The following is a 24,676-nucleotide window of genomic DNA, read 5'->3' on the forward strand; positions in this document are numbered from 1 at the left end:
TTTTTTTCGCAAAACTTTATTCACATAAGACAGATCGGGCGACATTTTTTTTCGGTAATTACGTCACGCCATCCAAAGTGAAAACGAGGCTGCAATAAGCAGTGACCAGAGGTAAGTAGTGTGTGTGACCCTGCTGCGGTGTATGTACGGGGGGTGCGGGGACACGGCCATATTTGTGCATGTACTCCATTATTATACCTATGTGGACAGGTGTACGCAGCTACTGAGCAACATTATTTGAGGGACTTGAAATTAATTTTTACTGAAGGGATAATTTTATACAGATTTTATCCTATTTTCTAATGCTATAGACGGATATTATTTAATCACATTTTCAAAATGTTTTTGTTCTGTCCTAAATGGAACACACATGATCTAGAATAGTTTGTATGTGCTGATGCACTTTCTGGGGTGTATTATTTTGAGTGAGTCAGTGGTTAAGCTATTTAAGCTGCGGTTTCCTTTGAGCCTAAATACGACTACATAACTTATTGAATGTCATAACTAGAGACAGGACTTTATGCAATATAAAAAGCTTGAAATATGCATGAAAAATACTTAAAATATGCATGAAAAGTGTTAAAATATGCTACAAATAAATAATAATAAAAAGTCATTTTCAACATATTTATTTAAAAATCAGCATCCTATTAGTTGCAAATAATCCTCACAAATAGGCCCACAGCACCTGCAGATGTTTAGTGCTATACACAGGATTTTCTTCCAGGCTGCTACATCAGACTGCAGCGTCCTAGGCTCTTCTCTTATCAACTACACAGACCCTCATCTCCAGCGCAGATGGATCAAATGTCAGCATAGCATGTGAAAGCGGCGCAGTGGAAGGCTTTCTCCCTGCGCCGCATACTCACTGTGACCTGGAGTTTCCTCCACGCCGCGTGATATCACAATCCTTCCGCCCACCTCCTGTGCTGCAGAAGTCTCTCTTGGCGCAAAGTCCCAGGCCAGGGGCAGGCAAAGGTTCAGGAGCTTTGTAGCATAACCCGCCCCGACTGACTTTTATTAAAATAGATTGGCAGCCTAGAGCAATGTCCCCCACACTGCGCACATATTGGCCCGGCCTGCACACTCTACCACTACCTGGCCAGCAGGAGGGCAAATCAGTGCTGTGATTCGTGGGTGGAAAGGTGGTGGGTCCTAAAATATGCACCATCACTAGATTTTAGGTAAAATATGCAATAACAAGTGAGAATGGGTAAAATATGCAAATGCATATAATCCTGTCTCTAGTCATAACAATATATTGTTCTGTCCTTTGTTAGGATACACCAGGTTGCATGCCATGTCTGAAGGTGCCCATATATGGAGCGATCCTGCTTTGCGAGGCGATGCGTGGGACAAAAAGTACGTGCTGCACGTGATCTATTTCAAACTGCACGCTGCTTTAGCACAACGTATGTGTTTTGATGTGATATTTATTTATTTATTAACAGTTTCTTATATAGCGCATACATATTCCGTTGCGCTTTACAGATAATAGTTGAACATTCACATCAGTCCCTGCCCCAGTGGAGCTGACAATCTATATTCCCTACCATATGTACATGCACACACAGACATAATAGGGTTAATATTTGTTGGGAGCCAATTGACCTACCACTATATTTTTGGATTTTGGGAGGAAACCGAAGTACCCGGAGTAAACCCACGCAAGTACAGGGAGAATATACAAACTCCACACAGTTAGAGCCATGGTGGGAATTTAACCCATGACCTCAGTGCTGTGAGGCAGTAATGCTAACCCTTACACCATCCAAACTTCTAGTTCAAAACGCACAGAGATTATTGCTCCAAGTATGGGCACCTTAAGGGTTTGCCCGGTATGGTATAGGGGTCCGACAGTTGGGATCCCGACAGTCATTATCCCGACTGGCCGGACCCAGACAGCATGGCGAGCGCAACAAAGCCTCTTGCGGGCTCGCTACGCGAGCCACCTATTCTACTCTCCTTCTATGGGAGTCGTGGACCCCCACGAGGGAAAATAGCTGACGGCCGTCGGAAACACGGCTCTCAGTGTTTTGACAGTCAGGATCCCGACGTCGGGTGAATGCTTGTCGGGACACCGTCCGGCACCCGGTTTGCCGTGCAGCACAGCCAACCAGGTGACCTCACATGCAGCTGTGGGAGTGAGCAAAACACTCGTACAAATGGGCAGCAATTGAATTGTTTCTTTGGGCACCATCTAGTGGTGTCTCTATGAGGAGAAACGGATGGCGCCCCATGGAGCAATTCCATTGCTGACATTTCTGCTTGCCGTTACACGGCTAAACCCAACACTTATGGGTGCGATCAGCACCCCCCCAAACTCGTCAATGTTTGATGATACGGCCCATGGTGTGTTTTTGTGTTCATAGCAGTAGATTAGCTTCATGGCTGGTGAGTGTTTCAGTAAGAAGACCATTGCCAAAAAAGTGAGTAGCGAAGAAAAAGACTGAAAACCGCCCATAATTAAACATGCTGCATCGAAAAAGACTAGTTTTTTTTTGCACTTAATTGAATACCCCCTTGGAGGCATGCACAGTGGCAAAGAGAAAATCACCCATAATAAGAGCGATCACTCATTACCAACCACTGCAGATTCAGGCCCATTATGAATGACCCTTTGTTTTATCCATATAACTAGTCACACTCCTGCAGCGCTGGCCACACCCTACGTCAAGGCACACAATAGGCATCTAATTTTTGCTCCAGGTCAATGGGGACCTTAATCTGGCACTGCCCAGCAGCATCCGCGGCACTGAGTGATGTGCATTTAAGTTGTAATAGCAGCAGGGGCGCAGACAGGAATGCCGGGCTCGGGGATCTGCAGCAGCTGCTCTATCCCCAGCTACGCACACATCACTGAGAAGCATTTGCAGCAGCAGCAGCCTGTCCATTCTCACTGACTCATTTTGCCCAGCATGTATGGACAACAATAATGGGGAAAATCGATCAGTGCATACACACTGAGCAAATTTTCCCGGGGGTGGACGACTTTCCATAGCAGGATGCTATGGAAAGCCATCCACCCCATCGCTCATCTACTGGTAATACCAGCAGATAAGCAGCATCCACTGGGAATGACGTGGGAGCACGCATCAGTGCTCATCGCAGCTTTTGAGCTGAAAGCAGGTGGAACAACAAAACTGAGCTGCTTTCAGCTCAAAATCGCTCAGTGTGTATGGACCTTAAGCCTGGTTGTTATGGTGTTATTGGTGATGATAGTACATAAAAACAAGAGGTGAAAATGATTTTTGGTGTTAAAATGCACAGGTGATATGAGTCTTTCATTAAAATAACCTTAGTTTAATAACAAACTGTTAAAAAAAACTCCATCGATTTTGTTAAAAATTAAAAAAAAAAAAAAAAAAAAGTTGCTACATGGCCCCTCCAGGATTAGGATTACGCTTTATGAGGTTCTTAGTAGATCCACCCTTGGCTTTCAGTGTCTTTCCTAATACTAGCGCTGGTTATACAACTATGTTGCTTAACAAATATTTACTGGATCAGTTGATTGACGCATACTGCTGTTATTCCTGTATTTACTGGAGTAAAGACTTAGTGTTCACAATAAGGTTGCAAGAACAGCCTGTCCATCCGTCGCTGAGACTGTGTGATATGTCGGGCCCAACCTCTGACGTCAGCGGACCAGGTAGGCTGTTCTAGCAGGCCTAGAGTGGGGTAGAGTAGCTAGCTATTATGGGACAAGCAGAGAGTACCGTAGTTGGATTGGGATCAAGAATCATCTGGGGGAAGGAGAAGGGGGGAGGTTAGAGGCACAGGCATTGTCATGGGGATTAATAAGGGTAATATCTGGGGTAATTCCCGGGGTGCTTCAGGAATATCATGTACTAACAGTTGAGTAATACTATTACTGATTTCATGTGCAGATGAGATGCAGATCTCATAGTTGATTTTACGCCCAATGAAATAATCATGAGGCTCAGCAAACTCAAACAAATAAATCACCGGGCCAGATGGGATTCACCCCAGGGTACTAATGGAATTAAGGGAGGAACTAGCTACCCCACTCCAGTACATCTTTAGCAGTTCATTATCGACAGGCAGAGTACCGAAAGACTGGAGAATAGCAGAGGTAGTGTCAATATTCAAGAAAGGAAAAAAGGAGGATCCCGCAAATTACAGACCTGTAAATTTAACATCAATAGGGGGTAAACTATTTGAAGGATTCCTAAGGGATGGTATCCAGGAATATCTAGATGATCACCATTTACTCAATATGAACCTAATGGATTTGTGAAAAAATTGTTCATGCTAAACTAATCTATTAGGATTCTATGAGGAGGTTAGCAAAAATCTTGACAGCGGAAGCGCTGTGGATGTGATTTTCTTAGATTTCGCTAAAGCCTTTGATACGGTACCACACAATAGGTTGATAAATAAAATTGAAGACATGGGATTGGGAGAAAATATCTGCAGATGGGTAGGGAACTGGCTGTGTAATAGTGAACAAAGAGTGGTTGTGAATGGTGCCATATCAGACACAATACCGGTACTAAGTGGAGTGCCCCATTGTTCGGTTTTCGGACCGATTTTATTTAATATTTTCATCAACGATATTGGGATGGGGTTGCTCAGCAATGTATCCATCTTTGCTGATGACACAAAACTAAGCAAAGTTATTGAATCAGCGGAAGATGTCACCTCGCTTCAAAAGGATCTTGCAAATCTAGAGGAATGGGCTTAAAAGTGAAAGATGAGGTTCAATTTGGATAAAGGCCATGCACCTTGGGTGACACAACCAGTGTGCAAACTATAATCTGAGCAGGAGGGAACTGGGTAAGTCAGTACTCGAAAAGGATCTGGGAGTCCTAATAGATATCAATTTGGGATGTAGTGCCCAATGTAATGTAGCAGTCAAAAAGGCCAACAAAATTCTAGCATGCATAAAAAGGGGCATCGAAACTAGGGACTCAAAAGTAATTATGCCCCTCTATAAATCACTGGTCAGACCACACCTCGAATATGGAGTACAGTTCTGGGCCCCACACTTTAAAAAGGACATAGCAGAATTATAAAAAATCCAAAGAAGAGCAACAAAGCTTATTAGAGGAATGGAGAATTTAAGCTATGAGGAAAGATTATCCAATTTGGGATTATTTACATTAGAAAAGAGACGTCTAAGGGGAGACATGCTCAATATGTACAAGTATATCAGGGGCCTAAGGAACTGTCAAACACCCTGTTTTCTACTAGAAAGGAAGCAATGGGGCATGAGTATAGATTAGAAGAAAAAAGATTTCCTATAGTTAGAAGAATACATTTCTTTACAGTCAGAGCACTCAAACTCTGGAACTCTCTTCCGGGAGAGGTTGTGTCGGCTCCCACAATAAATACGTTCAAAACAAAGTTGGATAAACACTTAACTTAATATAAGCATACTAGGTTGGACTCGATGGACGCAAGTCTTTATTCAGCCTTACCTACTATGTAACTAAGGGGGTTATTCTGGTTGATTTACTCAGAATGCGAATTGGCACCCTTGCGAGTCAACCAGAACCTGACCTGCGAATGGTTGTATGCCTGCACCACCACGCAGCGTGTGTTGGCATGCAGGGCCTGCGAATGGATGTTTTGACATAAACATCCATTCGCAGCCTGTGGGTGAACACCCACATCATTCAATGGTCGCCGTCCATCGAATAATGTGGAAAGTGCACGCATATCTAAGTGACTCTTAGATATGCGTGCACTCTCTGTCACTTAGATATGCGCGCACCCTCGGCACTGACGTCACAGCCTGATTACCATGGGAACGCCTATGAAATGCCGGGCGTTCCCATGGGTGTGACTATCCACCGCCTCCCCATGCTCCCTGGCCGCAGCCTTGCACGCCCCTGGTGTATGCACATGTGCAGAAATGCGGCTACGCATATGCCAAACATCGATCTCTGTGCAAACGAACGCCGGCTGCGTATGGACCAGAATAAGGTCCTAAGTCTGTACCCCAGTAAATACAGGAATAATGGGGGCGTCTGCTTCAGTCAACTGCCCCCCAACAGTGAAGTCAGTGGGCATGGCCTGCCCTCCTCATGCTGCCCCCATAACCCAGCACCCTGCCCTACCCTGATCCTAGAAGCATCAGTACAGACTACTCATAAGAAGTGGAGAATAAGTGGCAGACACGCAAAGGAGTGTCTGTCGCTTTAAGAAGCGCGAATCTGCTCAGTAATTAAATGACCAAATATTTGTGGTAAAGAATAACAAAATTTTTTATTATTAAAAAGGAAACATAAAAAACAATTAAACATCCCCCCCTTAACAATACATGTGCACAATACAATCAGACAGACAAGACAAACAACAGAAAACATATAGTAAAAGCTAAATTAGCTGAGGGTGCCGTTTATTACAGTCACTTGGATTGTAGCAATAGGTAGGCAAGTGAATGAGGCTTTTGTGCAAATTAGCAAGAGGCTTATATGGTGCTTGATATAATTACCAGTCCTGTACACTTGGTATGCGCTGTTTTGAAGAAAAAGTGGAACTCAGGTCAGTCTCTCCAATTACCAGAGATATACTCCGGAGATAGCTGCGATGGGGACCTCTCCTGCTGGACCAGCCAGCTGGGTGAGTAATTGTAATCCAAATGAATGCGCTTCTGCGGAATACGTGCAGGACCAGTACTGATGTGGGCTCAAAAACGCGTTTCTCCGCCTGTCCCTGGAATCGGCGGCTTCCTCAGTCTGACTACTCATAGTTGTATTCTTTAGCCTAGGAATCAGTGGTTTACTGTATAGATTTTTTAAGTTGATGTTTAAATAACAGAAAATAAAAATAAAATAAAACTTCTTGGCTGCTTGGTACATGTGATGATGTTTTTTTATTTTGATCCATTTAAAATGTACTGCAGTTATATCATAGATTAGCAGTTGTTTGGATACCTTTGTTAATATAATCTTGGTACTGTAGTTCTCTGTAGACACATGGAAAGTCAATATAATATATATATATGTTTTCTTTTTTCATTAGGGCTGGCACGTTGTAGCTGCTTGATGTTTCAATAAATCCTTCCTTTGTCACTACATGATGGATCAAATGTCACCAGAAGCCCATGGTTGGTCTATTCTTCAGAAACTGAATGAACAGAAGTCGATGGGTCTTTTCTGTGATGTTTCATTGATGGTGGAGGGTAAAATATTCCTTGCCCACAAAAATGTCCTATCAGCTTGCAGTGAATACTTCTATGCAGCCCTAAGCCGAAATGAGCAGCAGCAGTTCTTGGTTCTTGATAATGTCAGCTTGGAGGGTTTTAGTCATCTTCTGGATTTCATATACACCTACAAAATCCCCACTTGTCATGTGCAGGACTTTATGCAGGCTGCTCAACTGTTACAAGTCAGCCTCCCACTCACTGAGCAAGTAGTCAATGTGTCCAGCAGCCCACCAAACAGTACTACAAAGGAAGAAATCTCTATCCCCGATGATGACTATCATGTTCCCGATCAAGATCCAGAACTGCGAGAGGCTGAGAGTCGTTCTTTAAGAAGAAACCGAGAGGATAATATTTCCAATATAAACAACAACCTCTATAGTGAGGATAGAAGAAAGTTTGAAACTGTGTCCCAACTAAAAGACAAAGCCAAGTTTCATAAAAGGCCGTCATTTTATAAAGACACGTTTGTTGTCCGAAACCCTGGATTTTTCATGAGTAAACAAGTTGCTAAAAATGGAAGGATGGGTAGAGAGAGTCCTATAAATGAACCTAGAGAGACCACCTTTATTAGCAATGGATTTTCAAGGCCGTTGCCTATTACGATTCACAATGATGGTTCTTCAGAGGAAGCAGATGATGAGGCTGCAGATATCTGCATCAATTTATGTGACGAGCCAGACACCCCTGATAGTTTGGAACCGATTGCACTTAATGACTTGAGATTACATGGAGAGGCAATTAAACCTAAGATTTACTCTACAATAGTTGGACTGCAGGGTGGCGGCGTGGTGGAAAGAGTGGATGGGGATGGAAACCTTGCGGAGGTTGTACACAAATGTGACAAGTGTGAACTTCTGTTGACCTATTCTGAGTTTCTCAATCACCAAGATGATCCAGGTGTAAACCTCCTCCAATGTAGTTTTTGTGATAAACAGTTCAACTACAGGTGAGAGCTATGAGAGTGAGAGTTATGGACATCCATGTAGATATAATCCATGTGGCGTTTAATACTCCAGCTAATGAACTTTCAATATGTGTATGACATTGCGGAAATTGGCAGGTATGGCTTGCAGAACAGCTTTGCCCCACCAGTCCTGATTTACACATGTAAAATATTGTTAGTATAAACAAAATCGTTGAATCTAATTTAATTGTTTTACTTTTGGCAATACAAATACAGGGATATAGTTAGATTATAAACCATTCAGAATGTCGACAAGTTTACAGGGGACAGTGGTATGTTGAATACCTCATACTGACATGTACAGCATCATCGCTATGTCGGCTTTATTACTTTAAACATTATATTTTACCATGTTCAAAGCTCTAAAGCTGACATTACTAGCATGTTAGGTGTGACATACCACTGTACCCCAGGTGCTTATCGGTATCCTGAGTAAGCTATACCTATCCCTAAATACAAACCACATTACACAATTTTAATCCGTCAGCAAAGCAAGTAATAGAAGAAAATGAACGAGGGACTTAATGTCCAAATACTATAAATAATGCTGGCTACATGTCAAACAGTCATGTTGAGAAATCTGTTTGCTTTCAATAATTCACCTTGGCATGGCTTTGTGACAGGGCATAAAAGTGATTGCCTTATCCCAATAAGATTTCATCGGGATTGATCAACTATTTCAGGATTTAAGATATATGCTTTCTGGCACATACGTGTGGTCATATTGGGCACAGATTTGGCTTTGTGAAATCTTCACATGTGTGGTCAGTGTAGGAACAGTATGTCCGGTCCAGAAGTATATATTCTAAGGCCATACATAAATCCCACATTTTATGGTTGTATATAAATAGTAAGTGTTGCCATGCCAGGGGATTTCCCCTTAGATGTTAATGGAACATCTATCTGTAAGTAAAAGGGACATGTGACATGTACAGCACTTTTTTATTACAGGCTCTACAAAGCCTCTAGAAACAAAGGAGGTGATTCAATTGTGGCACGTGCACCCTCCTAGCCATTTAAATGACTAGGCGTCTTATCAGAGCTATTTAATTATTGCTCCGATCAGGGTGTGGTATAGGTGACAGCCAATGTCTACATCGACAGCAGAAGGTCAATATGCACATTGACATTGAGAAAAGGTGGAAAGGTCAATGTGAGTTTTTCAAAAAATGTTTGGTGTCCATGTCAACACCTCAGCACGGTTTGCTTCGCTCACCATTCTGGGTACCAGGTGCTGCGCTCTGCTACCGTGGCGCTCTGCACACTTTACTGTTCCCAATCGGGGTCCTTTGACCTTTTGTCAATGTTGACCTTGCTCATGTCAACCTTTTGATGTAGACCTATTGACTGTCGACATAGACATTGAGGCCGATGGATAACTTCCGATCAGAGGCCCATTAGCAGCAACACACACATTCTTTCTAACAGCCTACAGAGGTGCGAGAAAAAATGTTGGAAAAGTCCGTAGTAACCCAAACCTGGACTTTAAGATGACACTTATGGCCACTTCCATCCTCTGCTCTCCATTAGCATTCAGGCAAGGGGCTGGAGGTGTAAGTACAGAGCCCTGTTACACGTATGACTACGCTGGTGCATTTAGGAGGATAATTTGAATTAAAAAAATTCCCAACTGTAAAAATGCTAACCACTCTGTCATGACTACTATAGTAATTATCTTCTAGCTTCTATTATAATATGTTGTGCACATTTGTAAGTGTTGTTTTCCCCTCTTCTTTATTGCTCACATTTAAGTTGTCAGTTGTCTTTGCACCAATCAAGCCACCATGACAAGAAGTTTTACCAGTGTGACCAGTGTGGTAAGGAACTGAGTACGCTGAAGAAGTTACACGATCATGCTGCTTACCACTCAGATGCCAGGCCTCATAAATGTCATCTGTGTGACAAGGCATATAAAGTGAAAAGTATGTATACACAAGAGGGTTTTTTTTCTAATTATTTGTCATTTCATTTGAGCATGCGAAAGTCAGATAATTACACGGGTTGAGTGAGATGTTTGCAGCTGATTATATTTTTAGGCTTATTTGAAGACATGCTTGAAAAAGTAAACATCCTTCATAACTATAAGGCTTTCTTATACATTAGAAGATGGCATAGTGGATAGCATTGCTACCCTGTAATGTTGTCGCCCTGAATTTAGTTCTGACCCATGCTACAGTCTATGGCAGTGATTCCCAATACTGAATCACAGCATCCTACAGTATAAGAATATCTTTCAAGGCACCCCTAGTCCAAGAGTTTGTTACAGAGAATTTCAGAAAAAAATAGTAAATTAAATAAGTTGTGAATAAATGTTATCCTTAGGTCCTGTAATGTGGTGAGGAACATGACTTGCTTCTGCTTACCCACATATTTTATATATGGAAGCCGCAAGCACTGATTTTGTCTATTTCATTCGGCAGTATTCAATGACAATATTCTCCGTGCATGTGAGCGCTTTTTTTCGCTCGCCATGCACTCGCCGTGTTTTTGAGGAGATTCTCCATGTTTGGAGACTCTCCGTCATGGCACTTTATACACTATTCAATGTGACTGAGACTCGCCGCCCCTCGCGGCGAGTCTCAGACAATCTAGCGTATGAGGTGACGCTGTATGAGGACGACGGCAGGCAGGGAGATGGAAGTCTCCCTGCCTGCCCCAGAACGTATGTGGGGGGGAGGTGGGCTCCCGGGGAGCCAGGCAGCACAGGCTGCCCCCCGGGGGGTGCCAGCAGGGGACCGTGTATTCACTGCTCCCGATCATGCATATGTAATGATCGGGTGCAGTGAATATATGAATATCTAATGAGCGTCTCGGCTCCCGGCCCCCTGCTGGCTGCTCTGTGTAAAAAAAATATATATATATTATTTTTTAAAATTAAATATATATTCATGTGCTATAAGCACATGAATAAAAATAGCATGCCCCTTCACAGAATAAAATTCCTGATCTTTTGACACCAAAATGAAAACAAAAAAACTTTTATTGTAAAAGTTCACATTCCACTTCTCCATGAAAAGATGGAGAATTGCTACACGGAGAGACACGGCGAAAATCACTCAGAAAGACGGCGAGAAGTGCACATTGAATAGGGTTGTTCACTTTTTGAGAGTAAAAGTCTCCGTCCAACGCGAGAAAAGCACAAACTCGCCATAAAACACTGATAATTTTTCTCATTGAATACTGCCCAATGACTATAAATACATTGGTTCTAGACTACCAACCTGGGGCACACCTGCAAGTGCTCCGAGGCGCAGTTAGGGAACCACTTCTCTATGGGGATTATTTACTAAAATGGGAATTCTATTGAAGTTTGGATGTTGCTATGGGAATCCAATCAGATTCTACTTATTAATTTAGACCTTCTAGAAGATAATAGATAAAATGTGATTGGTTACACATAGCAACATCCCATCTTCAATAGAACTTCGTAATAAATACCTATGTGTGTCTTGTATGTTATCCCTTCGTTGATTGGAATGATGGGGTTTCTAGCTGTTTTGGTTGCCCAAAGGTAGACTGGTAGGTTAATGATCTGTCAAACGTTGGCCCTGATGTGCATGTGTAGGGAAATATTTGTGTAGACTCACTGGCACATGTATATAAATAAAGCACTTACAAGTATGTAGAAGTGCAAACCCACTGTACTTTTATGCAAGTGCGCAATTGTATTTAAATTCTATTGGATATACCAGTCAAAATGCCATTGTTGAAAGCAGTTAGATAATTTGAGACTTTTTTTTTGACCACTGCTGTAGAGTGGGTCATTTTCCAATAATGAAAGACTATATCAGGCAGTAAAATGAATATGGACATAGGATAGAACATCTTTGTATTAGAGAAAATCAGGAGGTGGTGGGGAAAGCTTCACAGTCATTATGATTAGTGATGTACAGATATAGCTTGGTATACTGTCAGGGTTTCCTGTTCGGTCCTCCATGCACGGGGGAACGATGTTTTGCGTTTGTGTATGTGCAGACGCATTTCTGCGCAGGGTGTGGTGTTCCATGGGTTCACGCACCCACGATTGCATGCGTGGGGCAGGGGATTTTCCAATGGGAACGGCCATCATTTCATGGGCGTTCCCATGGAAATCGCCCCTTGACACAGGGGGGCAGGCAGCTGACATCACCGGATCTCAGCTGCCCACCCGCCCATTTCCTGTTGAGTGTGCACCCAAATCTAAGTGACCTGAGAGTCACTTAGATATGCGTTCACCCTCCACATCTTTCGATAGTCGGTGACCATCAATGATGTGGGTGTTCCCCCATAGGCTGTGAATGGATGTTTATGTTAAACATACAGTACATTCACAGCCGTGCGAGGGGGGGTGTGCGTACCGGCGGGCGGCATCTGGGGGACTCAGGGCCTGTATTGCTGACTGAGCTCCTATAACATGATTCTTGTAATTGGATATATTAGTGATTATCAATGGAATGGTAATTCCTTCCCCCATATACTGCACATAGTACACCTGAAGGTTGGGAATCCTTTAACTTGAAGTAGCACCCCACCCACCTGTTTCGTCTCTAGTAATCGCAGACTGCATATTGAAACTGAGGTCTTTATCGTGGTTGACTCGCAAGGCTGCGAATTTTGCAGCCTTGCAAGTACCCCAGACGCCGCCCGCTAATTCCACTGCAGCTGCAATTTAGTACAGTATTCAGTGACTTTTTGTAGAAATTGGGATCTGCAACTGGAGAGGTCACAGATTGGTCACTTGGGCGAAGATGCAGACGTACATTAGTGGATAATCAAACTTCTCATTGACCTGTTGATCGTGCAGTATGGGTGCGGGTAGTACAATGCCAGAGCCATTGTAACGGTATACGCCTGTGTATGAATCACTACTCCCCTGATACATCCCACAATTGCTCCCTGCTTGTCACTCATTTCCGGTTTCTGGATGTCCTGGGTTGAGCTTCGTGTCTTAAAACTCCTCCAGCTACTGTGCAGGGCCTGGTCCATAGTGAGAGACCAATGGGAACCAACTGACACCAATCAGGAGGTGTGGTCGTAGCTTGTCTGTGCATACACAGCCGGAGCTGTTCCAGGAGCCTGGTGGTGGCAGCAGCAAGTGGCATCTCAAGTGTTGTACAGCAGATGGACCCCAAAAGGTCAACGTGCACGATGTCGACATAGGAAAAAGTTGACATGAGTTTCTCCTTTCCTCTTTTTTTGTGTCAATGTTAATAATTGAGCAAATGGACCCCCAATTAGTTTACCAGGTTCCTTTGCATTGGTGAAGTAAGAAAATGTCCCCAAAAAATTAGAAATAAATTATGAAAAATTTGTGTTGGCCATTACCATGTTGATCCATTTCTTGTGTCGACATTTTGACCATGTTATTAACCGAGACATTTTCTGTCAGCCATCTTGATACTCAATTCCACTTGGTGTTAGTGCACTTTGCCAGGCAAGAGGGGCCTACGTGATATTTGGCACCTATCCTGTGACTTTTGGCACTTCAATGTATATATTTGTATTTGAAACTTAAATGTGTCTATATGTATACACACACACACACACACACACACACAATAACGCACATATATTATAGAATGAATGTGTGCATATAGTAATATATATCTGGAAATTATGTCTGCCAAGCATTTCAATTCTTGGATATGATTTGACAGAGAATGAATAAACATTTGTGATAATGTACTAAGACTTCCTCTAGAACTCACTACAATTTGATTTAATGTCTCTGCACTTGTTCTCTGTTCATGGATTCCCAGGATGCTGCATTGTAATAGAATCTCGCACACATACAAAAAAAAAGTATTTTCCGTTGCTCTGGAAAAGCATCCCAGTTTTACATGGCAAAGGGCAATTAGACACAGTCAAATATTGTCCAGGTTAAAGACTATTTATTTTCCCACATCTGTCACAGTGTAATCTATTTTTTCCTTGCCTATTTAAACAATAATTCATTGTTATACGCATCCTGCTTTTTGATATTTAAGAATTAAATTTGCTTTGGTAATGAACTGAGAAGTTAATAATCATTTTGCATTGCAAAAAAAGGCAATTACAGGCTGTCAAGATGTTTAGTGTCGGAGTTCATCTGAGTACTGCAGATGTCTTAGAAGAACATTTGGTAGGTGAAAGGGTGAATTCTGATTAGGAATAAAAAAGGGGTTTTGTTACAGACATTATTTAGTCGTGAATACAAAGGAAGCACCCTTCCCCGATCCATTTGTCAATTGCATGGTATATTCTCTTGTCATGAATGCATTTTTTTTTTCACCCACAGTCTTGTTTGGCATAGTAAAGACTCTTCTCCCTCTGTGAAATTCAGTGTAAATTGTAAAAAAAAGAGTGAAAGTTCACATGAATTCCCCTGTTTCCTTCCATTGTCCTCCCAAGGGACTTATGTGACAGCCTCTTCCCATATTAGAAATAAAGGCTATTGTTTATTGTCTCCCAGATTAAACACAATCTCTAACCTGCAACCAAAAGAAACGGCAAGTGTTTACTTTTTCTCAATGGAATCACTAAAATCTGATAAACCCCTAAAGATAGAAGGGTGCCATCCAGTCATGCTGTTCTCTTGCTGTTTTAGGTCATTTAATAAAGTATTTTCAAAAATAGGGGATAAATTTAGGGCAAAATAAGTTTACAAACTCCTTTCCTCTAGAATAAAAAGCACCAACAAAACAGTTCAGGTGACATCTACATTTAAATAATGTAAATTCAATTATACCCAAAGTTTTCCATGAGAAACAAGCTTTTACCACAATAATGTGCATGCTTTTTTCAAGGGGCAATTCAATTGCAGCCTGACTTTTTTCCTGAAACAATTTGGTGGAAAGAACATAGGTCAGAGAACTTATCCTGGATCCTTCAGTATGTGTTTTCACAGGTGCCAAATCAGTTCACTTATCAAGGTTTTTTTGGGACCTTGACGGATCCCCCAAAAAACTTAGGTAAGTGCTGGTTTTGGCCAGCTTTCGGGGCTAATTGGATAGACCTGGGGAATCAATTAGCCCACAGTAAATTACTGCAGACTATTGAATCCCCCCCATAGCCTTCATCCTACATCCTGTCAGTGTAATAATCTGTTTTCCAGAGACCATTCAAATAAAGTAAAATGTTTTATTTTTCACATGCTTTTAAGAAAATACACAGTATGATCATAGACCTACTTAAAACATGGAATGTTTTTTGTTGTTGTTTACTGGATTATTTTAGCTACTTTGCTTCATGTGTATTTATGTTGGGCCATTTGTATGCGGTAGTACTCCAGGTTGACATAGAAAAACATAAAGATGTAATTGCAGCCCTATACCCCCAATGATATCAATATAACTGGGCTGTCAGAGGTAAATTAAAGGTTCAGTTTTCCCCCTTTATGGCGATTTATGTGAAGAATTAACTCAAACACTGTATGGATCAGTTGCTAGGATACATGGTGAATCTGCTGAAGATGTATTACGCAAAACATTATTATTACTGTTCTTTTGCATGTATACATGACTTCTGCCATCTTAAATTATTATTGCTACTTTAAGCTTGGGTATGCCCAGACAGATAATTGTCAAAAATACTTTTTGTCCCCTACATATGTATTTTTATGACAATTTTGTGGTTTGGGCCCTGTATGGAATTGATGTGTACATCACTATGCTACCCAATTTTATGCTGGCTTCAGGCCCTGTATGGAATTTATGTGTACACCATTTTGCTAACTTTAATGGTCTAAGACTTCTGGGTCCCAAAGTCGTTCATGTACAAAGACTTAGTTTATTAACTCCAAACTTAGGGCATATTGTCAAACCTCCAGCTTACAATAATATGCGATACATCAACTGAAAATTAACCTACGACTTATTCTGTGTTGGAAAGTCTATGGATCGGTGAATACGGGTGCAGATTCTAAAATCCAGCGGCTGTTTTCAGCAATGCAGATTCGACTTTACACAAAGTCGAATCTGCACAGGCAAGTGGCCAGGATTGAATGCTAATGGCCGATCTTTCCATGTGTTGGAAATATTAGCCACAATTGAATATCCCCCTATTAAGGTATTTTTATCTTGATAAATGTAAAATTACATTTTAGTTACTGCTTTTTTCATACTTTGAGGGAAATTTACTAAGATGTGTATTCTACTTCACAAGTGATGTTGCTATGGGCAACCAATCAGAATCTACTACTTATTTATTTAGCACCCTCTAGAAGATAGTAGACAGGATCTGATTGGTTGCCCATAGAAACATCACATGTGAAGTAGAATACACATCTTAGAAAATTTCCCCCTTTGTGTTATTTTCTTTTTAACCTTAATTTAATGGGAAAATAAGAAGATTTATTTATTTTTGCAGATGACCTCACCCAACACGTTCGAGTGAAACACATAGAAGCCACAACTGGGAAACCTCCATTGCTTCAACTCTGTGAATTTTGTGGCCAAGCTGTGAAGCATTACAAAAGCCACAAAATATTCTGCAGGTATAAGCTAATGTCAGAACCATGATAACCAGGATTGGACAACCTCTGTCTCTCCAGGTGGTATAGAACCGAGCCTGTAGTGAGGCCTGATCTGTGTGATTGTGCTAGAAATCCTCTTAGGCTGTAGTGGTAGGTGACGCACTGTGAATGCAGCTTCCCTCTATAGTTTTCATAGCAACCTTGGGGGTTATTGAGACCTGATCACACGGCTGCAAATTCGCAGACCAGACGATTATCGATAGACTGTACATGCAAATGGATCGAGGCCATCCTGCAATAAAATCTAGTGTCTCTTTATATCGCTGGCCGTTGATTGACAAGAAGTTGCCACCCGGCCATTTAATGGGAGTGTTGGGAAAACTCAAGTGTGCCCAAGCATTTTCAGGGAGGCTGTATGACGTCCGCTCTGGCCTGATCAGCCTGTTTCTATCAGAATGGCCGAGTAAGTCCTGGGCTACGTGCAGGCTGCACACACTATAAAAATATTTTCTCAAGCTTTCCGCAGGCTTGCAGAGGGCAGAATTTCACTTTGGAAGGCAGAGATTACCAGATCTCTAAAATTAGTAGCCCAACGACAAGGTCTGAATAACCCTAATTTTTTAAAATTGCAAAATTACATATTTTTATCTAATATGGACATGTGATATGAACTTCTTGGCTTTGCTATACATATGTTTTATTTTTTATATACACCAAGTCCCCAATTATTATGACCGCTTGACACTTATACGCAGATTGGCCATAACTTCACGTTGTTGCCGCTAGAGGGCAAGATGGCTATAAAAAGGGAATGCAGGACAAGTGAAGCATCAATTGCACTGTGTTGCTTGCGAAGAAATGGGCAAAAAAACTTCATTAAACGCAGGATGATTGAAGGCATTCGAACCGTCCGAACCAGTATCGGCAAAATGGCTGCACTTGTGAAGTGTTTGAGAGCAGCAGTTATTAATGTATACAGAGAGTGGACTACCAAGCAGAAAACTGGGTCTCAACGTCAGGCTTGTGGTCATCACAGGCTAATAATTGCTCAATCTGAAAGGAGATTTGCCAGAGCTGTCCAGTCCAACAGAATAGCAACAGTACCTCAAATTGCAGAGAACCTTAATCAAGGAGCAACTGTGAAGGTCTCTGAACAAACTGTTCGCTGCACATTACACCGTATATGCTATGGAAACCGACGACCTGTTCGAAAGCCTCTGCTGTCCGCCTTGAACAAGAGCAGACGTCTCCAGTTCGCAATTGAGCACAAGGATTGGACAGTAGATGACTGGAAAAGGGTCATGTGGTCCGATGAATTGCATTTTTAATTACACCATGCAGATGGCAGGATGCGAATATGGAGAAAACAGCTTAAAAGCATGGACCCCAACTGCATTCCCACAACACTTCCAACTGGTGGAGGCAATATTATGGTTTGGGGGATGTTTTCTTGGCATTGTATGGGTCCTTTGATTCCTGTGGAACGTCTGAATGGCCAAGGGTATTTGAGTGTTATTGCAGATCAAGTACATCCTGTTATGTTAATGGTGTACCTTGCTGGGGATGGATACTTCCAGCAGGACAATGCACCCTGTCATAAAGCTGGCATTGTCCGCAGATGGTTCGAAGAGCACGACAGAGACTTCACTTTGCTTAGTTGGCCTGCACAATCACCAGATCTCAATTCAATTTAGAATCTGTGGGATAAGATCGAACGGGCCATCAGGCAGCTGGATCCAGTACCATCAAATCTCAAGGAATTGGAAAGTGCAGTTCATCGGATATGGTCTCAAATTCCTCATACCACCTACCAACATCTCATAGAGTCCATGCCAAGTGGAATCCATGCAGTATTAATGGCAAAAGGTGGTCCAACATTCTATTGAGGGGGGGGTCAACCAGTTTAATGTTCTTATCCGAGCCTGCCGACGTTTCGGTCCAGGAGGACCTTTCTCAAGGCAGTGTGGCTTGCCAAATCAATCACCAAAAAGTAATCCAATGGGTAAAGGTGGGGGGAACTGGGGCCTATATATATTTCTTATCTTTTTGCATTTAGTATTATCCATTAGAAAATAAATCCTGCTTTCTGCACATTTAGACACATCTATATATATCTATCTACTAGAAAGCCTTCTCAAAGCAAATGCTTCGAAAGCTAGTCTGCTACCATGTGATTTCCTATGTGTTTGTGCATGCATGAGAGAGAAAGAGAGATGTAGTTATACACATGTATAGATGATAATTGACCCGGCAATTACCCGGCAGTTTGAGTGCCGGGTCATTTTGCCGGGTGCAGTCTGACCCCCTTTCACGCTTAAAGGGATATTCAATCCTGGGTCACGACTGTCTGGTTAGCTCGACAGCCGTGACCCTGTCCCATTCTCGCCATCTCAACAAAGAATCAACAGGCAAGATTCAATGTCCCGCCTGGCGAATACCGAAAATGGGGCGTGGCTGCGAGATACAGCTGTGGATCATCGAGCTGCGGCTGGGAGCTCGACAATCCATGGCTGTCGGCCCGTTACGCGAAGATCCCTGTTTCATGCTGTCAGGAAAGACAGCATTGAATAGGGCCCCGCTCATATTTCTCCCATCGGAACTAGCGGTGGGAAATTGAATACCCCCCAATAGCAGCAATTTACTGGGTTAAAAACGGTCAACCCGGCAATTTGCTGAAAACACAAGTAATTTGTGTAGTGTGAAAGGGTCTACTCGGGTCACATATACCTGGTCGACCACCCTGGTAAAAGTAGGGTCAGTGACCCTTTCACACTACACAAATTACCGGGTAGAACTGATTTACCCGGTAATTTGCTGTTATGTTGGAAAGGGGTATGATTTTTAATTGCTAATTACATTTTAGAACACATTTGAAAAAAAGTTTTTTTTTGCTATAACACTTTAAGATAATATTGCTGTTTTTCTCTCATCCTGCTTTATCCAGCGGAGTAAAGAAATTTAAATGTGACTTTTGTGTTCAGTCATTCCACCGTATCTCAGAACTAAAGCGACACACATGGACACACACTGGGGAACTTCCATATCGCTGCAAAGTAAGGACTATGTCTTGTAACACTGTAGCTGCGGTAAATGACTGAAACTTGACCACAACCAGTGCATTGCATTAAGACATAGGATCTCAAAGTTGGTCCTCAGGACCCCACACAGTGCATGTTTTGCAGGTCTCCTCACAGAATCAAGTGAAATAATTAACTCCACCTGCGGATCTTTTAAAATGTGTCAGTCAGTAATGAGTGCACCTGTCTTGTAACATGGAAACCATGAACTGTGTGGGGTCCTGAGGACTGAGTTTGAGAACCACTGCATTAAGATATTAAGGGATGGATTCAATTAGCCCTGATTAATTAATAGGGGTGAAAAACGGGGTAACCTCAAACTTTTTCACACTTTTAATTACAACCTGTTTTTTTTGTGCCCGTTAAATCATCATCCAGTTTAAGACACATACAGTACTGTAGGTCATTCTCATTTGAAAACAGTTAATGTGATAATTTGCTATATCCAGTGTGTCATATTTAGACAAAATCTGTGCATTTCACAATATGTGGTACTAGCTGCAGATACAGATGGAGCGGGTCCCATCTTTGGCCGGCGCTCGCCAGATCCCTTGCACTGGCGAACCCCGGCGATAGAGATGGACGCGCGTGCATCCCAGTTTTCTGTCGTCGGGGCGATGGGAACCCTGTCCGTCTCCCGTTCAGGGAGACGGACAGGGTTAGGGGGGGGGGGTGCGGCAAGGCGGCGGGGATCCGGGGGGGATCCCCGTTGTAAGGGGATGCGCGCGCGTCTCCTCCGGCTGCTGGTGGGGGATGGCAGCTGGTGAATCTTCCGCCATCCCCTGCAAAGCTCGGACCCGCTCCATCTGTAGTTAATGTGTTGATTTAGTGACTCAAAATATAATTAATACATAAATAATAATACATTTAAACGTACATTTGCTATAGTCCATTATTCTTAACCCTTTGATGCCAAGTGAATTTGTCAAAAGAGGTGTAAAAATTGTCAAGAACACATTTTTATTCATCATAATAAACAGCAATGTTCAGCTTATATAGGAAATTTATTTATTTATTTATTTTTTGACACATTTTTTTTTATTTGAACTTCTATAACAAATGTGAGTGCTGGCAATTTTAGCAGATATTTTGAACATCTCTCACAGATGTTGGCACTCAAAGGGTTAATAAGGATCAGGAACAATGTGTTTATTGTGCAAATTTTCAAATCAGTGTGATTCTTATTCCATCCCAACCAAGTGATTTTGCAGGCACTGAGGACCTTATTCTGGTTGACTCGCGAGGCTATTACATTCACAGACTTGCGTGTCCCCCAGATGCCGCTCACAGGTCCGCCTGCCCCCTCTCACGGCGGGTTGGCCCTCGTGGCTGCGAATGGATGTTTAGCGTAAAACATCAATTCACACCCTATGGGGAAACACCCACATCATTCGATAGTCGCCGACCACCGACTGATGTGGAAGATGCACGCATATCTAAGTGACTTTCAGGTCACTTGGTGTACCCATGGGCAAATCCCCCCGCCACCCACCCGCAGTCTTGGGTCCGTGCGCGCGGTGATCACTGTTTGCTGTGGCCGCACGCACCCGGGGCATACACATGAGCAGAATTGCACATGCGCATTTAAAAAACATTGCACTCGTGAGGACCAGAATAACCCTCTGAGTATGTTCAACCAGCCAAGGTGTCACCACACACACTAGAGTGGTATATCTTAGAAAATGGTCACTAGTTACATGCAAGATAATGTAGGGTGAAACAGATACAGAGTAGGTGTAAAAAATTGTCCTGTGAGTAATGACATTTTTTTTTTTTTTTGTCAGAAATGTGTATCAGTGATGCAGGGATGGGTTACGGTTAGTCAGACAGAAAGACAAACAAACAAACAGACTTTAATTTATGAGAGATATAGATTGATTTTCAATGTGTCATGTTCAACATTCTGCTCTTGTTTTTTCCCTGACAGATTTGTGGGAAGGGCTGCCGGCATCCAAGTAACATGAAGAAGCACATTCGAACTGTGCATAAAGCAGACATGCGGGTGCAGATCAATAGAGAACATGCTTCCCCCAGGTTCTGCAAAAACAGGAGGCCAGCTGCTAAATTTTCAGCACAGATGCTGCCGCAGACTTTACCTGCTAACCACCCTTTGCCGGTGTCGGGCTCTGCTGCAGAACATGTTCACCAAACAGACTCCTCTGTGTCTCCCGTATCTCTTTCCTATATCTCCATCTTTACAGGTGACGAACACTCGGCTACGGAGTTTGTACCATATGACTCTCACAATGCATCCCCTGAGGCTAGCAGGTCACTATAACAGAGGACTCCTGTTTATGTTTCCAACACTTGTTTAAGGAAAATTGAGGGATTTTGAACAGCGAAAATGTGACTTAATAAGTACATCCATGGGAAAATCATAACTTAGCTTCAGAAGGTTCCTGGTTTAGGTGGAAGACTGCCAAAGTCTGAGAATATACCAGTCAACTTTTACTTGCGTTCCCAACAAACACTTTTGTGGCAAGTTGATCAATCCAGCTATACTGTATAGCCTTAGTACCTGTCAATGTACGGACCCTTGTATTGTAGGTGATTTGCTACTGTACATATTGCATCATTTTGTAAATTCTATGGCTGTTCAGGACAGCAAATGTTAAAACGACATTATTGATGTCTAAAAAGAACCAAAGTGTGATTTTTAATTAAATCTGAATATAAATACAATAATATAATTTAACAATGCATTATCTGAGCAGGCACAGATCACATATCTGATCTTTACATTAAATTTATTTCCAACACTCACAAATCTACAGGACTTGTAAGTGACCCCTGCTGCAGCATGGCTTCATGGAGAAAGAGTATGTCTGCCTTCACAGTGTCATCTTACAAGACCATTTGCATTACTATATGTAGTATAACCAGAAACATAGTGAAAGTGCTTTCAGTCCCACAGAATCAGTCATTTTCTGTTTACATTCTTGATATCTTTACAATGCAATGAGTCAAGCAGCAGCATTCCTTTTTTTTTGGTTCAAGTACCGATTCTATATCTTTAAAAGCTTTATTATATGTGGATAAAAAGAAGATTGAGTTCTTAGGTATATTTTTATTACATTAGATTTAAATGTAAGGCATAAATGCTTGAAACATTATTTTACTACTATATTTGTATATTATATAATGTTTTTAAAATGTGTTAGATAATAGAAGAGATTGCTCTTGATAGTCCTTCAAAAAAACAATGATCTTTCAAGGTAATAATATATTGAGATATTAGTATTACTAATATTCTGAAGATAAATACTTTGTAGATATCAGGTGAAAAAGCTATATATCACCATCTCAGAGGAGGTTATGAAGGCTATTCTAATCTGTGGTGATGCTACCCCTATACAGATACAGGGTCAGATACACTAAACTCCAAAATGATAAAATGGAGAGTGATAAACAGCCAGCCAATCAGCTCCTACCTGACATTTTTCAAATACAGTCTGTGACACAACAGGTAGGAGCTGATTGGCTGGTTGTTTATCACTCTCCATTTTATCACTTTTGAAGCTTAGTGCATCCGACAAACAATAAGTTACTATAGCAACACGATCAAAAGGGTAGATGTATTATATAAAACTTCCTGCTTCGCCTCATTAATGACAGCCTGACAGCCAGTCATACATCACCTGGGCCGTTAACAGGAGAGGGATTGAAGGGGACAGCAGCACGAGTGTTAATGTGTGGGCTGTCCCTAGTGCACTTTTAATACATTGAAAAATCCATTAACCCCCCCAGATAACTAGCATTAAGTGCAGCATATGCACTTTACACTGGTTAATACATCTACCCCAGTGTGAGAAACTACATCAAAGTCATGCATAAGGATAAAAGCAATGCTTTAACTAATACATTTCACCTGGGAACTGTCTATAGTGCATTTACAGTCTTGGAGAATATGTGTATATAAAATGATTGCATATTAATTCACATAGCACCTGATGCATAAACAACTCAAATGTTACATTGAAAATAAACAAAGCAACTGAGAAACTATTGATCGTAAAAGCAAAAACAACTTAATGACAGCTGCTACGTCCACCTTCACTATTCTTTTTGCACTATCAAGTTGTACACAAAGTTCTGATTTCTTCTCCTGAAAACTGACCAATCTAGCGCAGAAAGGGTGTTTTTACCAACTCTTTTTGCACAATGGCCCTTATTCAGATCAGATTGCAGTACACATTTGTTTGGAAAATGGGAAAAACCATGTGCACTGCAAGTGGGGCAGATGTAACATGTGCAGAGAGAGTTAAATTTGGATGGGGTGTATTGAAACTGAAATCTAAATTGCAGTGTAAAAATAATGCAGCCAGTTTCTACCCTGCACAGAAACAAAAGAACTCGCACAAATCTAACTCTCTCTGCATGTTACATCTGCTCCACCTGCAGTGCACATGGTTTTGCCCATTTTCCAAACAAATTTGTACTGCGATTAGATCAGAATAAAGGCCAATGTAAGGACTTATTGGGCATTTTCAACCCAGCATTTTGATTAACCTGCAGTGTGGAGACGGTGGTGCAGTGTTTTAACAATTTGGATTGCTACTGTGGCAAGTACACTCGGGCAGAAAACAGATGTATACTGTCGTTTTAATAATATAGCATAGCTATGAACTCATTTTCACAAACTGATCTAACAAAACAGTATAATGTAGACCTCTTTGATGGTGATTATCTGGCAATAGAAGAATTCAGTAAAACAAGCCCTCCACATTGTATTCCTCAAGGAAATCTTTCTTAGAACTTGATTTTATGGAGTTGTGCGAGACTCAAATATTATAACTGTTTTATAAACACTTAAAACTAAATACCTTTGATTTCAAACGATTTGATTTGAGACTTGAATGTTGAAATTGAGTGATAAACACTTCTTCACTCTTAACCTATGCACCTCTAGATTCCAAGGTTTCAATGATATCTATAGAAATACAAACATCCCAAAGCACACTAATGATTAGAGCCTTCAAGCACATATAGGGAGGTCACTGTGGAGGAGTCTCGTGTGAATGGCAGTGCAG

At 41.7% G+C, this 24,676-nt stretch overlaps 1 protein-coding gene across 3 annotated transcripts; it reads left to right on the forward strand.

Annotated features, from left to right (window-relative positions):
- The first annotated feature begins 20 nt into the window (after positions 1-20).
- Positions 21-23,042, forward strand: LOC146072532 (uncharacterized). 3 transcript variants are annotated; one of them, XM_083179754.1, is made up of 6 exons: positions 21-111; positions 6,991-8,120; positions 9,891-10,060; positions 16,464-16,590; positions 19,514-19,622; positions 21,574-23,042. In XM_083179754.1, exons 2-6 carry the CDS (start codon positions 7,045-7,047, stop codon positions 21,922-21,924), a joined length of 1,833 nt encoding a protein of 610 aa, XP_083035880.1. In that variant the 5' UTR covers positions 21-111; positions 6,991-7,044; the 3' UTR covers positions 21,925-23,042. The 3 variants fall into 3 exon arrangements, with proteins under 3 accessions (XP_083035880.1, XP_083035889.1, XP_083035892.1); XM_083179763.1 differs by lacking the exon at positions 21-111 and adding an exon at positions 1,268-1,362; XM_083179766.1 differs by lacking the exon at positions 21-111 and adding an exon at positions 1,279-1,412.
- Positions 23,043-24,676: the final 1,634 nt, after the last annotated feature.

Source organism: Crinia signifera, chromosome 1 (assembly GCF_055691185.1).
Source record: "Crinia signifera chromosome 1, ASM5569118v1, whole genome shotgun sequence".
NCBI classification, from domain to species: domain Eukaryota; kingdom Metazoa; phylum Chordata; class Amphibia; order Anura; family Myobatrachidae; genus Crinia; species Crinia signifera.